Here is an 18,459-nt window from a genome sequence, read left to right on the forward strand (position 1 = left end):
AGGGGAAATGTTTAACATTAACCATATAAACAAATATAATCGTCAGAAAAGGGCCAAACTGAACTGGGTGTCCCAAAAGCATCTTAGAATGAACTTCACATCTTAGAATGAAATTTAACTGATTGATCAAGCATCAATCAGTTAAATTATCTTTATAGAAAGACACTTTAAAGCGTGTGAGCTATTTACTACAGTGTACGTAAATACTGATAAATCCATGTATCACAATATATTTTGTTCTGCAAAATCAAGCATTGATTCTCAAAAGCACAATATTTTTTTTAAATAAATATTTCACATGAAAACATTGGTGACAGTGGTTCATTTTGTATTGTGTATTAGAGGAGATATAAGTTTCTCCTAAAGTTTCTTCCTCTCAGTCTGAGGGAGTTTTTCTTTGCTACTGTAGGCTTGGACCCATATCACTATAAAGCTGCTTTGTGGCAACATTTGCTATAAAATGTGCTATACAAGTACATTTGAACTGAACTTGTACCTAGACTACTAGACAACAGTATTGTACTGTGGCATCAGATCCCACTGTTCTAATAGCACTCCGATGCATTTTAATACAAGGACTATTTTTTATACTTTATGTTTTTCTAAAATGTAAACGTGAAATCACTATACACTGCCTTGATTACAGTAGTGTAATATATTGTAAGTATTGATAGTATCATATCCATTCTATCATCATTAATACTGTATTGTCAGGTCTATGTAACATATTTCCCATCTAGTGTTTTTCTGACCATTGATCAGAAACTGGAAATCAGTAACTGAAAGGTTTGAAGTTGTTAGATTTTTTGAACCCAATTTTCTTCCTAATATCCTTATCACTGTACCATCACTGTTGACACTCTTACATTTCATTATAAACCTCTGAAATAACTTTGATTTCCAAGACAGAGAAGAACTCTGGCTGAATACAGAACTGAATTGTTGAAAAGAGTTTTGAAAGCAGTGCAATATGGTGTACAAATATCTGGACATACCTTTCATCTACTGATGGCTCTTTCTGTTGTAAGTGAGGCTTGACCCCAGTCATGGATCGCATGTTGGTAGATAAGGCCTTGATTACATAATTAATCTCATTCTCCCGAGTCACATCACTATCATACCCTGCAAGGAGCAAAAAGGACAGAGCAAAGAACAGGATAACACTTTAACTTCGAATGCCTAGAAGACCTAGGGTTAAGACCACATTGAGCTTTCATTGAGCAAATATAAATTAAATATTACAAAGTCAGGATCACGTTATAAACCATAAGTCATGGTCATTTCAAGCAAAGCACTATGTTCTAACATGTTACTCTCACCCCCATCATCTTCACTCTGGATGTCGGACTCTTCACTGTCGCACTGACGCACCTCCCGACAGCCCTCGGACTCATGGCTCCAGATCATTAGAGAGGTGTCAGCCCCACCAACTGACACCAACAGAGAGTCATCGTGTGTCCAGCGCACATTGGTCACATGGGTGCTGTGAGCCACATAGCGCTTGAACTTTGCATACTTTCCCTGGATGAAGAAAGATAAAAATACTGCGCTTTTAAAACTATAAGAACATTAAGACAAATACTTAAATAACTATAGACAATGTGCAGAAATACAGGGTTTCTATTCCATATTTTTGATCATAAAATTAAAATAGTCTAGGCAGTCTTAAACCAGACTAAATTCCCAGTTGTTCAGCACAGACAGAACTGCAGTGGAATATTAATGAGCATGCATCATTCTTACCTTAACAGGATACCTGAAGAGCTTGACATATCCAAGGTCATCGCCTGTTGCCAGCACTTGCCTGTCGTTGCTAAGACACGCAGCTGTTACCTCGGTAACCTCGCTAACCACCGGCCAGACACCCTCACAGGAGGTCCCAAGCACACATGTCCATGTGCTCCACTCAATCTTCTCCACCTGAGCACAAAAATGTATGAGCTATAAATCTGAAGAAGTTTCACTTCAGCTCCAACAAAAGCAAAAGCTAGCAAGGTAAGTGTCTGTGATAAAGTACTAGTGGTCTTAAGCGCGCCCCAATTCTTTGCCTCCATATTTAGACCTGTGCAAATAAAAAGTGGGCCATGTTCTTGCCCTTACGAGTGCCCTTCCTCCTGTCGGGGCCCAGAATAAGGGCAAGTCAACAGTAACCATGGCAGTGCCACAGAAACACCCTGAGCGGCCCTCACCTCTGAGGCAGGAATGGTTTGCTTCTTCCCACGAGGGGCCTCAAAAAATAGCTGCTCCTTAGCTGCAGTGTTGACCTGCAATAGCTTCCCTAATGAGAGATCACACAAGAGGAACAGATGTTTACAACACAATAGCATCTACAACCATGATTAAAGACAAAAAACAACAAAAAATGGAACATACATTACTATAAATTATATAGTGTCAATATTGCACGGTAATCTCTTCAAATATTATACCACCATATACAAACGTAAACTTCATACAATGCCAGCGCTTACAAGATAAAAACACCGCCTTAAGAAAGAAGCCACATTAAAATGATCAAATTATACCAAAAAGGGTTTAATTTATTTGAAGTGTCTGTGATTTACCTCACTAAATGAACAAGAAAAAATATCTAAAATTTTCAATCATATAAATCTTAACTACTGTTAGGTAGTTTAATAGGTACAAATATGGATACAAAGTAGTTTCAATGTGTAGTTCAAGACATTAAATTATATCAGCCAATTAGAGGGAGCATGATCGGCTGAAGATCAGTCACCTGTGCATGTATCTCACATTATAGCCCTCTCTCTTGAGTAATTAGCTTAACTGCTAAAAAAGACAGCCAAAAGAAATCAGATATTTAAAAACATTAAGAGATGAAGGGAACAGAACTAAACAAATAAAGTTAGAATGCTTAGAATAATATCTAAAATATCATCATATTTTTAGGGTATTTTTGTGATAACAGTAATAAAAAAGGCTACTACAGCATGCTTAGAATATTTTGTTGTTTATTTTTTATGTGTGTGTGTGTGTGCTTTATAGTTTTCTCTCACCTCTTTTGTCCCAGTCTAGATGGGTAATGTAGTTCATGGAGCCTTTGCAAACGCCCACCCTCTTGCTGCTCATCACATTGTATATATCCACAAAGCTGTCGCCTGATGCCACTGCCAAATACTTTCCAGCACCTGCAGTAAACAGACCAATTTAAAAACTCTTTAAACAGAATGCAAAACCTAACCTAATTAGCATGCTAATTAATACCACAAAATATGTTATCCTAATTGTGGTAGTATACAGCATGTAAAATCCCCAATACTACAGATACCATCACACTTAATATGCCAATTAATTAATGCCACATGTAACCTCAATAATATGTTTTCAGAAAAGTCATACACCAACTAGGCCTAACATTATGACCACCTCCTTTCAACTTCACTGAATATGTAGTAGCACTTTGTAGGTCTATAATTATAGAGAGTGGGCATTCTGTTTCCCTGCATACTTTATTATCCAACCCTGATCTTCAATAATCATAGACTCCAAAGGTCCACCAAAGAGAAGGAATTATTTGGCTGGTGGGTCATTTTCAGCACTAGAGTGACACTGACATGGTGGTGGCCACAAGTGTGGTGGTGGATAATAAATCAGAGAAACAGAAGGAACACCGTCTGTAATTACAGAACTACAAAGTGCTCCTATATATGATCAGTGGATCTGATACAATTTAGAGAGACTGTAGAAACAAGGAGGTGGTCATAATGTTATGCTTATCAGCGTACCTTACAGACTTGAGCTGTTCTTCCATATCAAACCCAGGCAAGTTCTATTTGTGGCTCAGAATAAATGGAACACTGTCTCAGATGTGTCTGGCTCGTGCGCCAGCACCAGTGTGCCGTCTAACCTGGAGAGAAACGGATGTCGGAGATGATGTCCTTGCGGTGGTGGAATGACACGAGGTCCTCTAGAGTGTCTGCGTTAACGATGAGGAAGCTGCCATCATTCAGCCCCACAGCCAGAGCCTTGCCATCCGGAGAAAAGCAGCAGCAGCGGCCACCTGCAGACCCACAATCATACTGTTACACAATAATATGCCTGGGCTCCAACACACTGTGTTTGACACGCTGTCAAAAAAGCTAAAAAAGACTAGGGGTGGGAAATATGGCCATAAAAAGTATCGTTATATTTTAGGGTATTTTTATGCTAAAAGTATTTTTAGCAAAATGACAAAATTAAATTAAAAAAAGTATAATAATTTTTTTGCATATTATGATATGACACAAATTGAGATTTTCACCAGACTGTAACAAAATTACAATGATCAAAACTTAATTATGCTTATAATGCACTGCATATATCCAGGATTGAAGTAAAATAAATGATACTGGACAGATATAATCCATCTCTAGTACATACATAAAGGTAAATGAGCCCAGTGTAAATTTCACCCTAATGGCCTAAAATAATATCACAATATTTCAGAGTATTTTTGAGATAACGATATTAAAAGTTGGCAATAATTATTATTGTGTTTAGTATTGTGTATTATTGATACACCACTCCCCTAATACAGACAATGGATTTTTTTTATCAGACAAAACATTGCCTATGGTTTTAGAGCAATGACATAGAATGCTGTAAGGCCACCAGGCTTAGGCAATAACCTACTGTTTTATTTAGTGTGGGACACTTGAATATAGCTGTGTTAACACAGTGATATGTGATCAAAATCAAAATCAAAACCATTTTAGTGGATCTATCTTCAAATAAGATTTCCCAAATTAGGCTTATTCACACTAATTGACACAGAAAACAAAACAAAAATTTCAGATAGTTGCAGTTTTTGATCTCTGTACAATAATTTGATTAAACTGATTAAACTTGGTCGATACTGATGCATGGCTGTATATAGGGCAGAAAGATGACTGCCAGAGGAATTTCATTGCTACAATTTTCTTAAGTGCCTCTGCCGGCAGAAAGTCAATATGCTCTTAGTATTAATTTGCAGTCTGAGAGAGCGTCCCTCTACTTATAGTTTTCTGTTAAAAAAAAGAGGTGCAAAAATGGATTTACAGCAAACATCACATTCTCTTTACGAATAAAAACTACCAAGAGAATGTAGTTGCAGAAAAGCAGCCGTAATTAGGTAGCAGGTTACTCAGATTGCAGTTTTTTAAAACAGTTTTCCAATAAATTAAGAGTGTGCAGAATGAGAAATTAAACCATGCAACTAAATATAAAAAATTATCATCATGCAAACAGCCAACTTAGAACTGCCAATCAGTAAAATTACAGATTTAATGTTCTTTTGAATTTTATTATCGTAAGTGAGTGGCGGTGGCATCAACAAAGAAAACCTGCTTACCTTTTTTGAGTTTCCGTACAGCGAGCATGCAGTGGCTGGGAGACAAATCCCAGATGCGCAGGGTCTTGTCATCACTCACAGTGGCACACAGTGGCAGGTGAGGGTGGGTGGCCAAACCCCACACTTCCCCCTCCATATGACCCTGGACACCCAAAACAGAACACACACTTTACTGCAGTCCACATTCTGATTAATGGCCTGAGGGTGCACCTAGGGACTGTTTTACTGCGGCACTCTGTTCCCAAAAGCTTTGCAGTGTAATGATCACCATTACCCGCTAGAGTGAGAGTCCAAGTCCTAGTTCTAGGAAATAATTTAACAATGCAGTTAAACTGGATTTTAACAGAACTGATAAAATCATTCCACTCTTCTGGGTTCTTGTGAAGTTAAGGAAATTAAGGAAATAAAGGCAAACTCAGCCATAAAAGGAATGCCTAAAGAAATGTGATTGATTTGTTGACAAAATGGGATTTATGAATACCTACAGTACATACTTAGTTAGGCACAAAACCAACAATGGCATCTTTAAAAGAAACTAGTCAATTCTGACATCACTGATCTAATAAGCAAAGTCTGTTATTGAGCTGCCTTTCCAAAAACAACAGCCTTCCCAAGGTCTGGCCTACCAACACTTGAAGAGTGGGCTTGACTTAATTACCAAATCCAGGCCCACACAACACCTGTATTCATTACGGAATTACTGTTTTTAAATGGGACTGGAACACTTAGCGAAATTCACGGCTGTCCAGCCATCTGCTGTGCCTCAACCAGCACAAGCTGTCCTGCTCAGAATGCTCCATTAATGAAAATCTCTGAAAGGAACTGACTACAAACCTCCATTACGTTCTTATCTGCTTTTTTCCCAAGCCATGTTTATTACCAGGAGCCAAATTTTCAGTTACTTTACCTTTGCAACTAACAGCAGGGCGGAATTATGCACTAGACATTATGCATCAGACATTTAGCACATTTTGGTGCACACTTTATTATTAGCGAAGGTGCATCATAGACAAAGAAGGAGTATCCACATTTCTAGATTAACACCAGACCTCTAGATTAACCAAACACCAAACCAAAACATGTCCTGTAGAATCCTTGTATTCCATTTTATTTTATTTATAAAACCTGACAAAATGGAAGACAGTCCTTACCTGTACCAGCAGAGTGATGGGCCCACTTTTATCCACCTCCAGAATTTCTCCATTCTTCGTTCCTACAAGTATGTGTCCATGACCCAGAGATATGGCACGAATGGAGGGATTGTCCTCTAATAATAATCCTACATAGGAGACGTGATATGTCCTGATGCATCAGTGACCTTGACTTTGTTCATGAGAAACAATACAGAAAATGTTCCATTGTGGATATGGAAATTACAGCTACGATGTGATCTAATAAATACACCTGTTCAATATCACAGCAGTAAAAGCCATGAAGCTCTTTGTCTGATTACATGCTCTCAATCAAGAAAGAAAAAGATGAGATACCTACCTTTGGACCCTGGGGCAAGCACAGATCTTTTTATGGCATATGTCTTCAGGCACCTCTCAAAAGTATCATCCCATAAAGCAACTATGCCATCTTTTCCACCAGTCACAAAACCCTAGGCAATATGGAATATAGTATTAATTAAAAAGGACAGTACCATCATTTTGATAAATGATGGTAAAGGTAATTTATGTATATGTAAGATGATATTTTTCTCTCTCTTAAATACCTTCTCAAGGGCATGCATACTGAAGACTGGTCCATCATGGGCTTTGACCGTCTTCACCAAAAACATGTCCCTCCAAATGCAGATGTCTCCTGTGCATGTCCCAGAGAACACCATCTCCTCTGTCCAGCCGTACACTGCACACATCATGGTCTCAGTCTTCCCCATGCTGCCCTTCTTTCCTATTAGACCTCCTCCTAGACAAACACAAAAACAACAAGATCATTAACAGGCTGTCACTATTGATCACATTTTTTTTTATTTATCCCTTTAAGCCACCTTTAAGCACACATTTTATACAAGCTTTTTTGGACAAGCTCAGAGGTAACTGATGCCAAAGAAAAAAAGCATTTTGTATTTGGTTAAACAGATTCAACCAAATAGAAACTTCAGAAATTGACCTATATCGTCCTATCTATCTGGCATCTGCTGTCAAGCCTCGAATTCCAGTAATCCACGTCACTTTGCCATTAACACACTGGTGTTCAAAGTCACTCACATATATAACACAATATACAGCTATTTTTTTAAGCCAGTGTGGCATTGACTTGATTTTGTAGCTAATATTTATGGTAAAAATGCTTAAAAGTGTTCCACTAATGTAAAGGATTTTAACTAAGTAACCATGGTGGTAAAATTAAAAATCCATTTATGCAGAATGTTTATGAACTTACCTGCTTTATGCCAGAACTTCATATGCTTTACTCCAGCAGTGATGAGCTTGTCAGGCATATACGGATTGATTTTAACAACAAATATCTTGTCCTTGCTTCCCCTGAAAAAAAGGAACAAGTAATAGAGTGATAAATATATTATTATTATTTATTTATGCATAAAGTCTAAAGATATAAGATATATAAGACTGAAATAGCAGCAACACACGCATATATCTTAATAGGATTAGCCATGGATTCACAGATAGATGCACTTGTCAGCTCCAAAAATAAAGCAACAGAGTAAAGCTGGTCTCTGTCATAACATTACAGTTTAAAAGTTCACGGGAGCCACTGCTTGGCTGCAATTGAGCTGTCTACTGTGCCATTTTTACTGTCTGAGTCGTGGCAGCGCAGGCAGTTGTGTAGAGTGGAGAAAAAGAGAGAGAAAGAGAGAGAGGGAGAGAGAGACAGAGAGAGAGAGAGACAGCAGTGTCTTCCATTCTACATTTGGCCCTGTCGTGGAGCGGGCAGAGCAGTGAGCAGTGGCTACACTGTCAGTCCCTATTTACGTCCACCCGCCTCCCCACCCTCGCTGCCTGCCAGGGTCCTGCGGTGCAGCTCACTCACGCGCTCCATAGCTTCTGAGCGGACAAGCTATCAAACCAACAGTAGCTACACAAAGGGAAGTATGCATACATAATGCAATAACATCCAGTACGGTAATCAGACAAACATAACATTCTATCAGTATATCTTCAAATTACACTTAAGCAAAACATTTCACTCTTAATAAACACCGAACAGCCATTCTCCAGATCTACAGATCTACAATTACTGCATTAAAGATAGGCTGTTGAGTGTGTTTTGACAGAAGAATTAAAGGGTCATTTCCAAGGATAAAAGCTTATGAATAATCTGCACTCATTCGTCATGTGAGAGAAAGGAAGTGACTATGTTAAGAATGAGTTAATGACCATGCCTAAATGAGACAAGCCTGAATGGATGAGCTTGAGTCAGTTTCTTAAAAAAAAGACACAAAGAGGAGAGCAATTTACTATCAGAAACAAAAATCTAATATTATCAGCATGAAATAATGAAGGAGACAGCAGAATAATGCAGAATCGTGTTATATGTATATGGAACAATTATAAATAATGCTGGTGGCCCAAACTAGCTTATGATTTAAAAGTACAAAAACATATTTTCTAAAAATAAATAAAAGTTCAAACAAGTCACATTCCTTTATTTATTTACACCAACTCTTTAATGCCTAGCAAAATACATCTATTTATGACTTTTAATCTATTATTTTGCTTCATATTAATGTAATTTCTCAATTGCTGTTATTTTTAATTTGAAAAACAATATCTTACAAAATTAATTAATTCATATATTTATTTATTCTTTCATTCATTTTCATTATAAACTAACAGTGATACTGTTAACAGATGGTGGCACACCACTGCTAAATTTTTGAGGCCACTGCTTCAGAATTTTGTTAAATGCCATTAAATCAAATTTACACAAACTTTGGAAAGGGTTTATATTTTTAATACAGGAAGTGCAACAAGAGAGAGAGAACAATGATGTGAAAATACAGAGAGAAGAGATGAGACAAAGGTAAATTAAACAAGCTAAAATTTACAGTTGAAAAGGCCTGGATAACTCTCAATTTTAATGATGGTTCTGCATCTCTAAGCTTGTCTAGAAATACCTATAGACAGTGTCCTTTAGTGGTGACTTAAAGCCCACTGAGCAGCAAAGAGCTCAGGAGCAAAATATACTTACCGTACATTTAGAAAATGAATGAAACACTTACAGTATTTAGTGCTTTTCAAGAACCCCAAAGACGATTTACATTCAAGTGGAGTACACACTCTTTATCACAGCACTCAAGCAACAACTGATGAGAAGCAGCAGTCAACTGTGCACAGCACAGTGATTTTGACTGAAAACCACCATCTACCAGACATGGACCAGGGCAATGTAAGGTAACCAGTTCACCTGATCTACATGTTTTTGGACGGTGAGAAAAAAAAAGAAGAAAACCCACACAGAGTATATGGAAACAACATCCTAATAAGGACTTGAACCTATGGTTCCAATGCTAAGATGGGAATTTGCTAACAACCAAACTAACCTGAAGGCCGATAGCTTTTCTCCCTTCCTCCAGTCCCAGAGAACAATGGTGTGATTGTCATCCAAACCCACAGAGGCCAGTCGCTTCCCATCAGCTGAAAAAAGATGCAAAGTCAGCTTCAGCTGCTAATGAATGTCATAACAATGTGACACATTATGTAATTACTGCATTACTAGCATGTGATCGCTGTAACAGTAAAACAAGACTTCATTAGGATGCATTAGAATGCATTATGACAGTGAAGAGAGGCGTGATTTTAATCATGCAGTAAGTGGACAGTGTTTAAACAGATAACGGACAGTGTTTAAAGAGATGATGCATATAAAACTCAAATTATTATATTAGAGACATAATATAATTAATAGCAAAATAAATTGTTAAATATTTGAAAAGCATTAGGTTTAGTTTATTACTCAGACCACACGTTTTATCATAAACAGGTACTGTGAGTGTGGTGGCTGCTGCTATTTCCAGCAACAGACAGAGAGCGAACACTCTTAACAGGATTGCTGAGAGTGTCGATATCAAATTATCTCTGCTAGGCACTGTTAAAAATCCAAATTAAGCTAGTCCAGTCAAACTAGGCCAAACAGGTTTGTTTGGTTGTTATTTGTATACAAATACTCTGATCTAAAAAGGCTATAATGAATAATACATTTACATATAAGAAAATAGAAGATAAATTAATTTTAAATTGAGAAGGATAAACATCTCTCTTAAAGGTAACAAGTATCACTACTGGACACTGTTGACTGACACATCACCTGAGAAGTCAAGTGTGCACACTCCAAACTGATGAAATCCTTTGAGAACTGAAAGAGGCTTCAAAAATTCGGTTTCCCAGACGTGTATGGATGAGTCACGTCCCACCTGTTGAGAAAAAGACACGTATAAATCTCAAAGCATTTAGATTTTAATACAGACTCTGACCAGGGGTTGGTTTTAACAAAAATAACTAACACTAAGTACTATACAGTACCGTCCAGCAACTATACAGCAAGAATAAGAGTATTCTGACCCATTCATAACTCACTTGGAGAACTTAAGATACACTACGCTGTTCTATCTCATAAAGAGACAAAGGCCACAACAATTCCTTAAAAAAAAAAAAAAAAAAAAAGCAACAGGACCTCAATATCCAGGTACGTGGTTTCAAGGCTTAATAAAAACATAAAATGAGAAAGATTGTGAACGCACTTGGCCTGTAGCTACATAGTCCTTGAGGGGGTGGATGGCCAAGCAAAGGATGTCATCGTCGTGGCCCAGATAGAAGCGCTGTGTGTTCTGCTGTCTGTTATATACCACTCCCACTGCTGCCACGTGGTAAACAATCTCTCCGGTCTGAGTGTAGAACAAGTTACTTCTGCAGTCGTAGCCTCGGTAACTGAAACACACAATGGCTGTCACTACTGACTGTATTAGCAATTAAGTACTCTATTAGTCTGTTTATCATATATTGTTTCTAGTATCTGTCATTTTTCTTCTGAATAGTATTGCAACCTGACACATTCTTCTGGGTACAACTATTTTTGCAACCATTAAAAGAGAGTTTGAGGATAGGGTTGGGGCAGGGTGATGCTTACCCATGAATAAAGTGCAGTCTTGCTCCACTGGCTGGAGCTCTTTCCCTCTTCTTCATAGCTGCAGCTCGATGCTTCTCCTTGTACTGCTCTTTAAGCTGAGGTAGATCTTCTTTGTAAACCTACAAAAAAAAAAAACATGATAAGGTTTAGAATTCCAGCACACAAGAAAAAAATGTACAAAGTTTTGTGGACACCCATTATAATAAATCCATTCAGCTACTGTCAGTTGCTGACATTGCAGGCACAAATGTGACAATGCCAGCAGTAGGCTAAAGGAGTATAAGGCCCCCAGCAATGAGCTAAAGTGTTGGAGAACTGCGATATCTTGTTTTCTGATCTAACTAAAGTTCTTGTCTCTGAACGCGATCAAATCCTCACAGCAATGCTCCAAAATCTATTAGAAAGCCTGCTCCTGTACAGTAGACACAATTACCGTACTCCAATCAAATTTGGCTTTTTAAAAACCCTTAATGAATGAGCAGGTGTTCCAGTACTTTTGCCCATATAGTGTATGTACAATTGCAAATCCTGTGACAGCATGACAGTGTTGTAATGGAATCTACAGTGGTCAGCTGTGCAATCAGGCAAAAATGTATTTTACAATGAGAGCTTTGCAGACCTGTCGTCGGTAAGTATGCTGTGTTTCCTGCTCAATCTCAGAGTCCATCTCAGGAACATCTGATTGGTCAGAATCAGACTCCTCGCTGTTTGAATCAGCCAACATCTCTGTAAGATTAGTGGAGAGAAGTAAAAAAAAATAAACAGCTGGAAACTTGTTTGTCAAACAGTGTGAATATATGCCAACCCAACATAAGGTAAAAGATTATACGATTATTGCGAATGTAAATCAAAAAACAGGAAAGTATGAAATGTCTCTTGTTAGATCAGAGACAGCCAGAACAAACTATATATCTTCTTGAAGTGAAAACTACCCGACTGCTCAGCAGCACCACCAGTCACTCACAGTGAAAAATAGTGATAGCTGATAAACAGCACTGCCAAGATGAGTTGTGGAAGTGCCATTAAGAAAATTAACTGCTGTGCAGTATACTGCACTGTAAAATGTGGCAAAAAGGCTGAGAGACTTGGAGACTTTCTTATAAATTACAAATATCTTCAACATAATATGCAATTACATTAAAACTTTTATAACTTTATGCAGGATCAATGAAACCAAACATGTTAACATAACACAGAAACAATAATTTCACAATTCTATATTGCTATAATTGTGCATTTAAACTGTACCTTGTGGGGCTATATGGAGAGTTTCTTTCGACTTCCTTTCAGGTACAAACTTCCACTGGAACACTGAATGATCCGCTCCACCGATACTTATTACCCACTGATAATCATGTGACCACCTTACATTGGTTATATGTGCAGAGTGCCCTAAATATTTTTTGAATTTTGCACCTGAGACAAAGCAAAACAACAGATAATTAGACACAACTACAAAAATTCAAAGCTCTTACAATAAACCAGAAGCACAACACAAACAAAAGAGACACTAACCTTTTCTTATGCATGGATATCGTAATAACTTCACTAATCCATAATCATCAGCTGTTACTAAAACTTGACTACTGAAGTTAGCATCTAAAGAGTTGATGTCATTGATGTCAGAATATTTGGGCCAGATTCCATTCACTTCCGGACCAAGAACACACGTCCACGTGGACCACTGGACTAGCTTCAGCTCCTCTCTGTTGGTCACCTCCTTCCCACCTAAATACAGAAACATCAACACTAAAAAGGAGCAGATGCTGGATCATGTGAGATACGTTAAAAATATGCCATCTCAAGCTAGTTAAGTTGTTTGACCAGCTTTGCTGATGTTTTTTTATTTGGTTTAGCTGGTCAACATTCATAATCAACCTGACCAAGCTGAAAAAAATGAGCCTTGATAATGCTGGAATGTAACATACACTATGCTGCTTGAGCAGTTAGCTTACCAGAACAGAGTTTTAAGCTGAATGATGATTTTCAGCTGGATTTGAATCTGATGTACTTACTGGGCATCCTGTAGAAAAGCCTCTTTCCGCTGCCATCATTGGTCTGTAGGTATTTGCTGTCAGTGGACCAGTCCATGTGTGTGATAAAACTGAGGGAGCCCACACACTCTCCAACCTTCTTATAGCGCTGCACCACACTGTAGATGTCCACTGAGTTATCATTTGAGCCCACGGCTAGATGAGACCCGTCAGGAGAGTACTTCAGCTCATGGATGGCCTCCTTACGGTCCTTAATGTGAACCACCTCCGTCATGTCCCTGTGGACAGAGCCTTATTTTAGCACTGCTCACTTTTACTCCTCCATCACAGCGTAGTTCAAAAACTAGAGACAACTTCACTTGTGTGAATATTTCCATTGAATGTAACAATGATGAAAAGAGGCGGCCAGGATACATTAGAAACCCACCTGACTCTCAGCACTGTGAAGGAGCCGTCTTTCATGCCCAGAGACAGGTGGATGCCATCAGTGCTTACTGCTGCACAGCGGATGGGTTCCTCCATGTTACAGCGTGCTATTAATGCATGGTCTATAAGGCTCCAGATCCTGCATAACAGAGAGAGAGAATTGAATGTACGTAAGAAAAAACATCTTAAAATTTTTTTGACATAAGGGGATATCTTGCCAAATCAATAAACCACATTCAGGAATTTGATGCTAATTTTACTACCAAAAAATGCATATGATGCAATTTTGATGCCTTTTGATGTGCCACATTATAGTCTGTTTGATATTTTCTAATAAACAATAATTAGATATCCATTATTATTTGTATTGGTTACTGGAATTTGTTTTGTTTAAATATACACAGTACTGAGCAAAGGTTTTACGCATCTGTGAAATTTTTAATTAAAAAGATATTTATTCTATAATACTATAAGTCTCACAATTATCACTTTTATTTTACGTTTGTCGCCGTTATTATCTCTAATCAGACTGAATTTGTTCAGATTGTAGGTAACTTGTCTTTATCTGTACATTTTAATAAATCAATCTTTGGATTATGGTGGACTTCACATACACTAATTAAAAAAGGGACATTTCGGAGGCATATGAGCTGGATGCCAGTCCCATCGCACTGACACAAAACCTCTGTATGAAAGTGCACAGTAAAGTCTAATGGCCGAGTTGTGATTAAAAAAACTGACTGACTGACACTATGCACACAAAATTCCATTTTGCTATGTCTCATGATTTTCTGCAACCTAAAAAATAATATCTTGCCTCGGCAAAAATATACTGTTGCTGTTGCCTTGTAGGCTTTTGCACTGAACCAACCATTACTTTAACCAGTTTGGTATCGACTATGAAGTAACATCAGGCTTACTGATATTTAACAATATGCCTAAACCTCTGCACAGTACAGTATATACTAGGTAGTTTATTTTCATTAAGTAAAAACACTTATTTCTGAAAAATCAACAGCATTTTCATAGAGTGGTCGGCTTATTACCGGACAGATCGGTCATCACTGCCGGTCATGGCGAGAGGTTTGGTGGGGTGGACGGCAAGGGCCCAGAGCTCTCCCTCACAGTGGCCCTGCATGATGAGAAAGGGCTTTGTGCGGTCGTGTACTACCACCTCAAATATCTCACTGTCCTGCGTGCCCACCAGGATGTGATCCCCCCTCCAGCACACACTGCGCACTGACAGTCCTGAAACAAAACCCCGAAACAAGATCAGAAATACAATCTGCAATTAGGTCATTTTCTTTAATTACTAAGGTAGTCAGATGATCCTGAGAGACAGTGAAAATGGAATTAGGGTAATTTGGAAAAGGCAGGATAACACGACTACACCAGCTTGACAAATGAAGTTTGGGAAGCAGATAGGGACCTTAGTGGACATCGAGACATCTGTAAAGAGACTACGGTGGTGGCATGAATAACAGTGGGATTATTTTAATATGGTAACCTCATCATTGCAACCCACCTCTGGAATTTTCACCTCTAGCTACTGATGAGTCAAAGCAAAGTGTGTAAAGAAACAAAAGAAGAAACAAAGAGAACCAATTAGCAAAGAAACACAGAATAATGATATTGCTAGCTAATGTAATCCAATGCTTTATAAGAAAAGAAGCATATTATTCTTGGCTATATTTAAAAACCGCAGTGACAAAGCTAGAGCATGCAGTAGACAGCCAGAATGCCAGAATGTACTGCTAGACTCTGCATTACCTTTATATCCCTGGTCTGTTTCCCTGAGGTCGATGACAGTGATGGGTTTGAAGCTCAGGTCCCACAGTCGGATGCAGCCATCTCTGCCACCCGTGGCAAAGCCCTCTTCACATGCATTCATGCTGAAAATCCCCGACTGCAAAAGTACACATACACACACAGACTAGCTTTGAGTTACTGAGGAACTAAACCGCAGTGATGAGCAGAACCTGCACCAAAACACATTTCCACACCAAACATTCTTAGCAGAGCACAGTCTGAAATGTTAACCACCAAAGAATGATATATACTGTTATACAACAGTGTAAAACAATATAAGCTTTGAACATTTCCAGGTTTGATTTTCAGGTGATCATTTTTATTCTGAATCATTCTGAATATTCAATTAAACTTTTTGTCTTTTGTTATAAAATGTCTTGATTCTACAAGCTCAAATTTTATAATGCACAAATCCTAATTAAGAAATACATAAGCAACTTGGAATTTTAGAGTGGGTGTATGCACAGTCTAAGCACTGCACACTCCTCTTCCATAGTACTCCAATAGGATTCATTCAAATGCCATAGTTCCCTTATCTGTTTTTGACCCAATTTATACTTTAAAGCAGGGGTTCTTTAAGGGTTCTTTAGCACAGGCAATGGCTGCATATAGAGTCACAACAGTGCTGTTAGCTGTTCAAACTAGTGAAGGAGCTTCTGATGAGGGTTCACTATAGAACGCTAAAAAAGGTAAAAAGGAACCATTTTTAGGATGTGGCCTTGTCCTTTCATTATTGTTTAATGTTCAGTGTTTAATACGCTGAAGGAATTCAGATATATGGGCACTGAGACTGAAACGTTTTTTTCCTTTGACGGGAGTCGACATTTCCCTGAAAGAGGAATGTGAATCCAGACAGGAGAACCACTGAGTTCAGTGAAAAGCAGCAGGAAATTCAACCTGTAGTTTTTTTTCTCAGAAGACAACAAAGGAAAACACAGGCACGACGGTCGATCTAGACGGGATTAAAATCACCCTATTAAAGAGAGATTTTCCCTAGATCCTATAATAATATTATCTGTGTGTGTATGGACAAAGGTGCTACCTTTTTTGTCACTCCAAAAAGTAAGTTTCTGGGCTATTTTTTTTAGCTGCATTTCTGTAATGTGGGTCATAGTGTTCCTTTATGTTTGTTATGCCAGAAAGTAGTAGTCTCAGTCTCAGTTGACCTGCCAATGCTGTATAGTGGGTCACCTTGCATATCAGGTAAAAGGCCTTTTACACTAACTTGTTGGAATGTGGGTATTATATGTATCAAATAATGTCTCCATTGTCTTGTTTAAATTGTACTGGGAAATATATAAACTCTGAAACTCTTTTTTTGTGCTCAGTAGACATATCATTTTCTGTGGGCGGGACTTACACTTTACCGCTCTCCTTGGCAGTGTTTAGTGTAGTTCTGCAGGTCAATGGAAGAGAGTTGGAATGCAGGGTATATAAAATCTTAAAATCACTACATATGCCTGTAGCACTCTGTGTTTGCCTGTACGGATGGTAAATGACTGTAAAGGCATGTTAAGATATTTTTACAGGAGATTTTTTTCACAGGAGTTGTTAAGTCTATTTATACTAGCTCCTAACAACATATGGTTGTAAGTTAGGTGGGAAAGAATATACTGTTTAAAAAATAGTGTATTTGTCAATAGAACAATGTTTATTGTGACAGAATAAAAAATAGACTAGTTGTACTCTATATACTGTGAGCAGCGTTTTGAAGCAAGTTTTACGTGATGTACCAGCACTGGTATACAAACTCTTTGACTAACAGTGGCTGGATGGGTTGCTTTGTGAATTTTGTCGGGCTAAGGACGGTTTGTTGAGTTGCTGAGGTTTAAATTTGAGACTGATGTGTCTCCCCAACTCACTTGGCCTACTGCATGCTCTCTCTCTCATTCTCTTGCTTGTGCTATCTCCTGTGCCGTGGATCCAGGACTAAATATATAGTATAATTCAGACTTGAGCGATGAAGATGCCAAAAACAAGTGTTGAGGTTGTCTGTTCGTAAGGGCAGAAATATCCACTAGGCGCACGGTATCAGATGTTGGTCTCAGTGCCTCATATGCGATTACAAGGACGATTTAAAGAGCATTGTATTGGACATTTTGTGCATTTATTCTGTTGTTTTCAGTTTTTCCTTCAGAGCCTCGCATTTTTTTGCATTCTTTAAGGATGTCTTATTGACTTTGTCAGACTGAGCTTGCTTAAAACACTGCATATGTCAACGAATATCCTGCAGTGTAGTGTGTGCAGAGGATGTGACTGTGTGGAATTCTCGCTGAGATGAGAGGCAGCATTTGTCATCATCTGATCCTCCAGGAGCTGGCGGTGAGAACTAATTTGAAAGCAGCACAAGAACACCAAGAGAGAACTATTCCCTCAGGGCCACCTCCTAATCACTTTCTTTTACAACTCGGTTTCTTTCTTTCCTTTCTCTGTAAGCACTGGTTTAAATAAGCACATGACAGAACATGGCCTGACAGTACAGTTTCACAGAGCACAGGAATGCAGGATGTGGGGAAAACAATGGTCATTAAAAACAAGGAAGTTATCAGCCATGTCTTATAGGCATGTCATTTCAGCGACTGGTTCGCAACTGGCTTCTTGCCAGGGTAAGACAGTGTTGTGAATAAGCTGACACTACAAAACCTACCCTGCAGCTATATGTAACAATCAAAGCAATAAACAGCAATGATGTTATCAACTGCTATAACTCATCCACCGATCTGGCATGAAGGTTTAAAGTGATATTTTACCCCCAAAAATAAGATTTTTTAAACTGTCACATTGCAGGGTGTGCAATGTCATGTAGGA

General features: G+C 38.3%; 1 protein-coding gene across 2 annotated transcripts in view; it reads right to left on the reverse strand.

Annotated features, from left to right (window-relative positions):
- Positions 1 to 18,459, reverse strand: part of eml5 (EMAP like 5) — a 68,021-nt gene that overhangs the window by 13,538 nt on the left and 36,024 nt on the right. For both annotated transcript variants that reach the window (XR_007424002.1, XM_007252507.4), the window contains exons 6-27: positions 15,613 to 15,748; positions 14,889 to 15,090; positions 13,844 to 13,981; positions 13,438 to 13,694; positions 12,938 to 13,150; positions 12,671 to 12,838; positions 12,042 to 12,148; positions 11,423 to 11,541; positions 11,037 to 11,223; positions 10,604 to 10,709; positions 9,840 to 9,933; positions 7,718 to 7,818; positions 7,047 to 7,240; positions 6,821 to 6,932; positions 6,481 to 6,608; positions 5,330 to 5,471; positions 3,869 to 4,021; positions 3,018 to 3,149; positions 2,190 to 2,278; positions 1,744 to 1,920; positions 1,320 to 1,521; positions 996 to 1,122 (exon numbers count right to left, since the gene is read on the reverse strand). Coding sequence is in view for 1 of the 2 variants with exons in the window: in XM_007252507.4 (XP_007252569.2) it covers positions 996 to 1,122; positions 1,320 to 1,521; positions 1,744 to 1,920; positions 2,190 to 2,278; positions 3,018 to 3,149; positions 3,869 to 4,021; positions 5,330 to 5,471; positions 6,481 to 6,608; positions 6,821 to 6,932; positions 7,047 to 7,240; positions 7,718 to 7,818; positions 9,840 to 9,933; positions 10,604 to 10,709; positions 11,037 to 11,223; positions 11,423 to 11,541; positions 12,042 to 12,148; positions 12,671 to 12,838; positions 12,938 to 13,150; positions 13,438 to 13,694; positions 13,844 to 13,981; positions 14,889 to 15,090; positions 15,613 to 15,748 (3,284 nt within the window). In the remaining variant the exon portion in view is untranslated. The remainder of the gene's footprint in view (positions 1 to 995; positions 1,123 to 1,319; positions 1,522 to 1,743; positions 1,921 to 2,189; positions 2,279 to 3,017; positions 3,150 to 3,868; positions 4,022 to 5,329; positions 5,472 to 6,480; positions 6,609 to 6,820; positions 6,933 to 7,046; positions 7,241 to 7,717; positions 7,819 to 9,839; positions 9,934 to 10,603; positions 10,710 to 11,036; positions 11,224 to 11,422; positions 11,542 to 12,041; positions 12,149 to 12,670; positions 12,839 to 12,937; positions 13,151 to 13,437; positions 13,695 to 13,843; positions 13,982 to 14,888; positions 15,091 to 15,612; positions 15,749 to 18,459) is intronic.

Source organism: Astyanax mexicanus, chromosome 14 (genome assembly GCF_023375975.1).
Source record: "Astyanax mexicanus isolate ESR-SI-001 chromosome 14, AstMex3_surface, whole genome shotgun sequence".
NCBI classification, from domain to species: Eukaryota; Metazoa; Chordata; class Actinopteri; order Characiformes; family Acestrorhamphidae; genus Astyanax; species Astyanax mexicanus.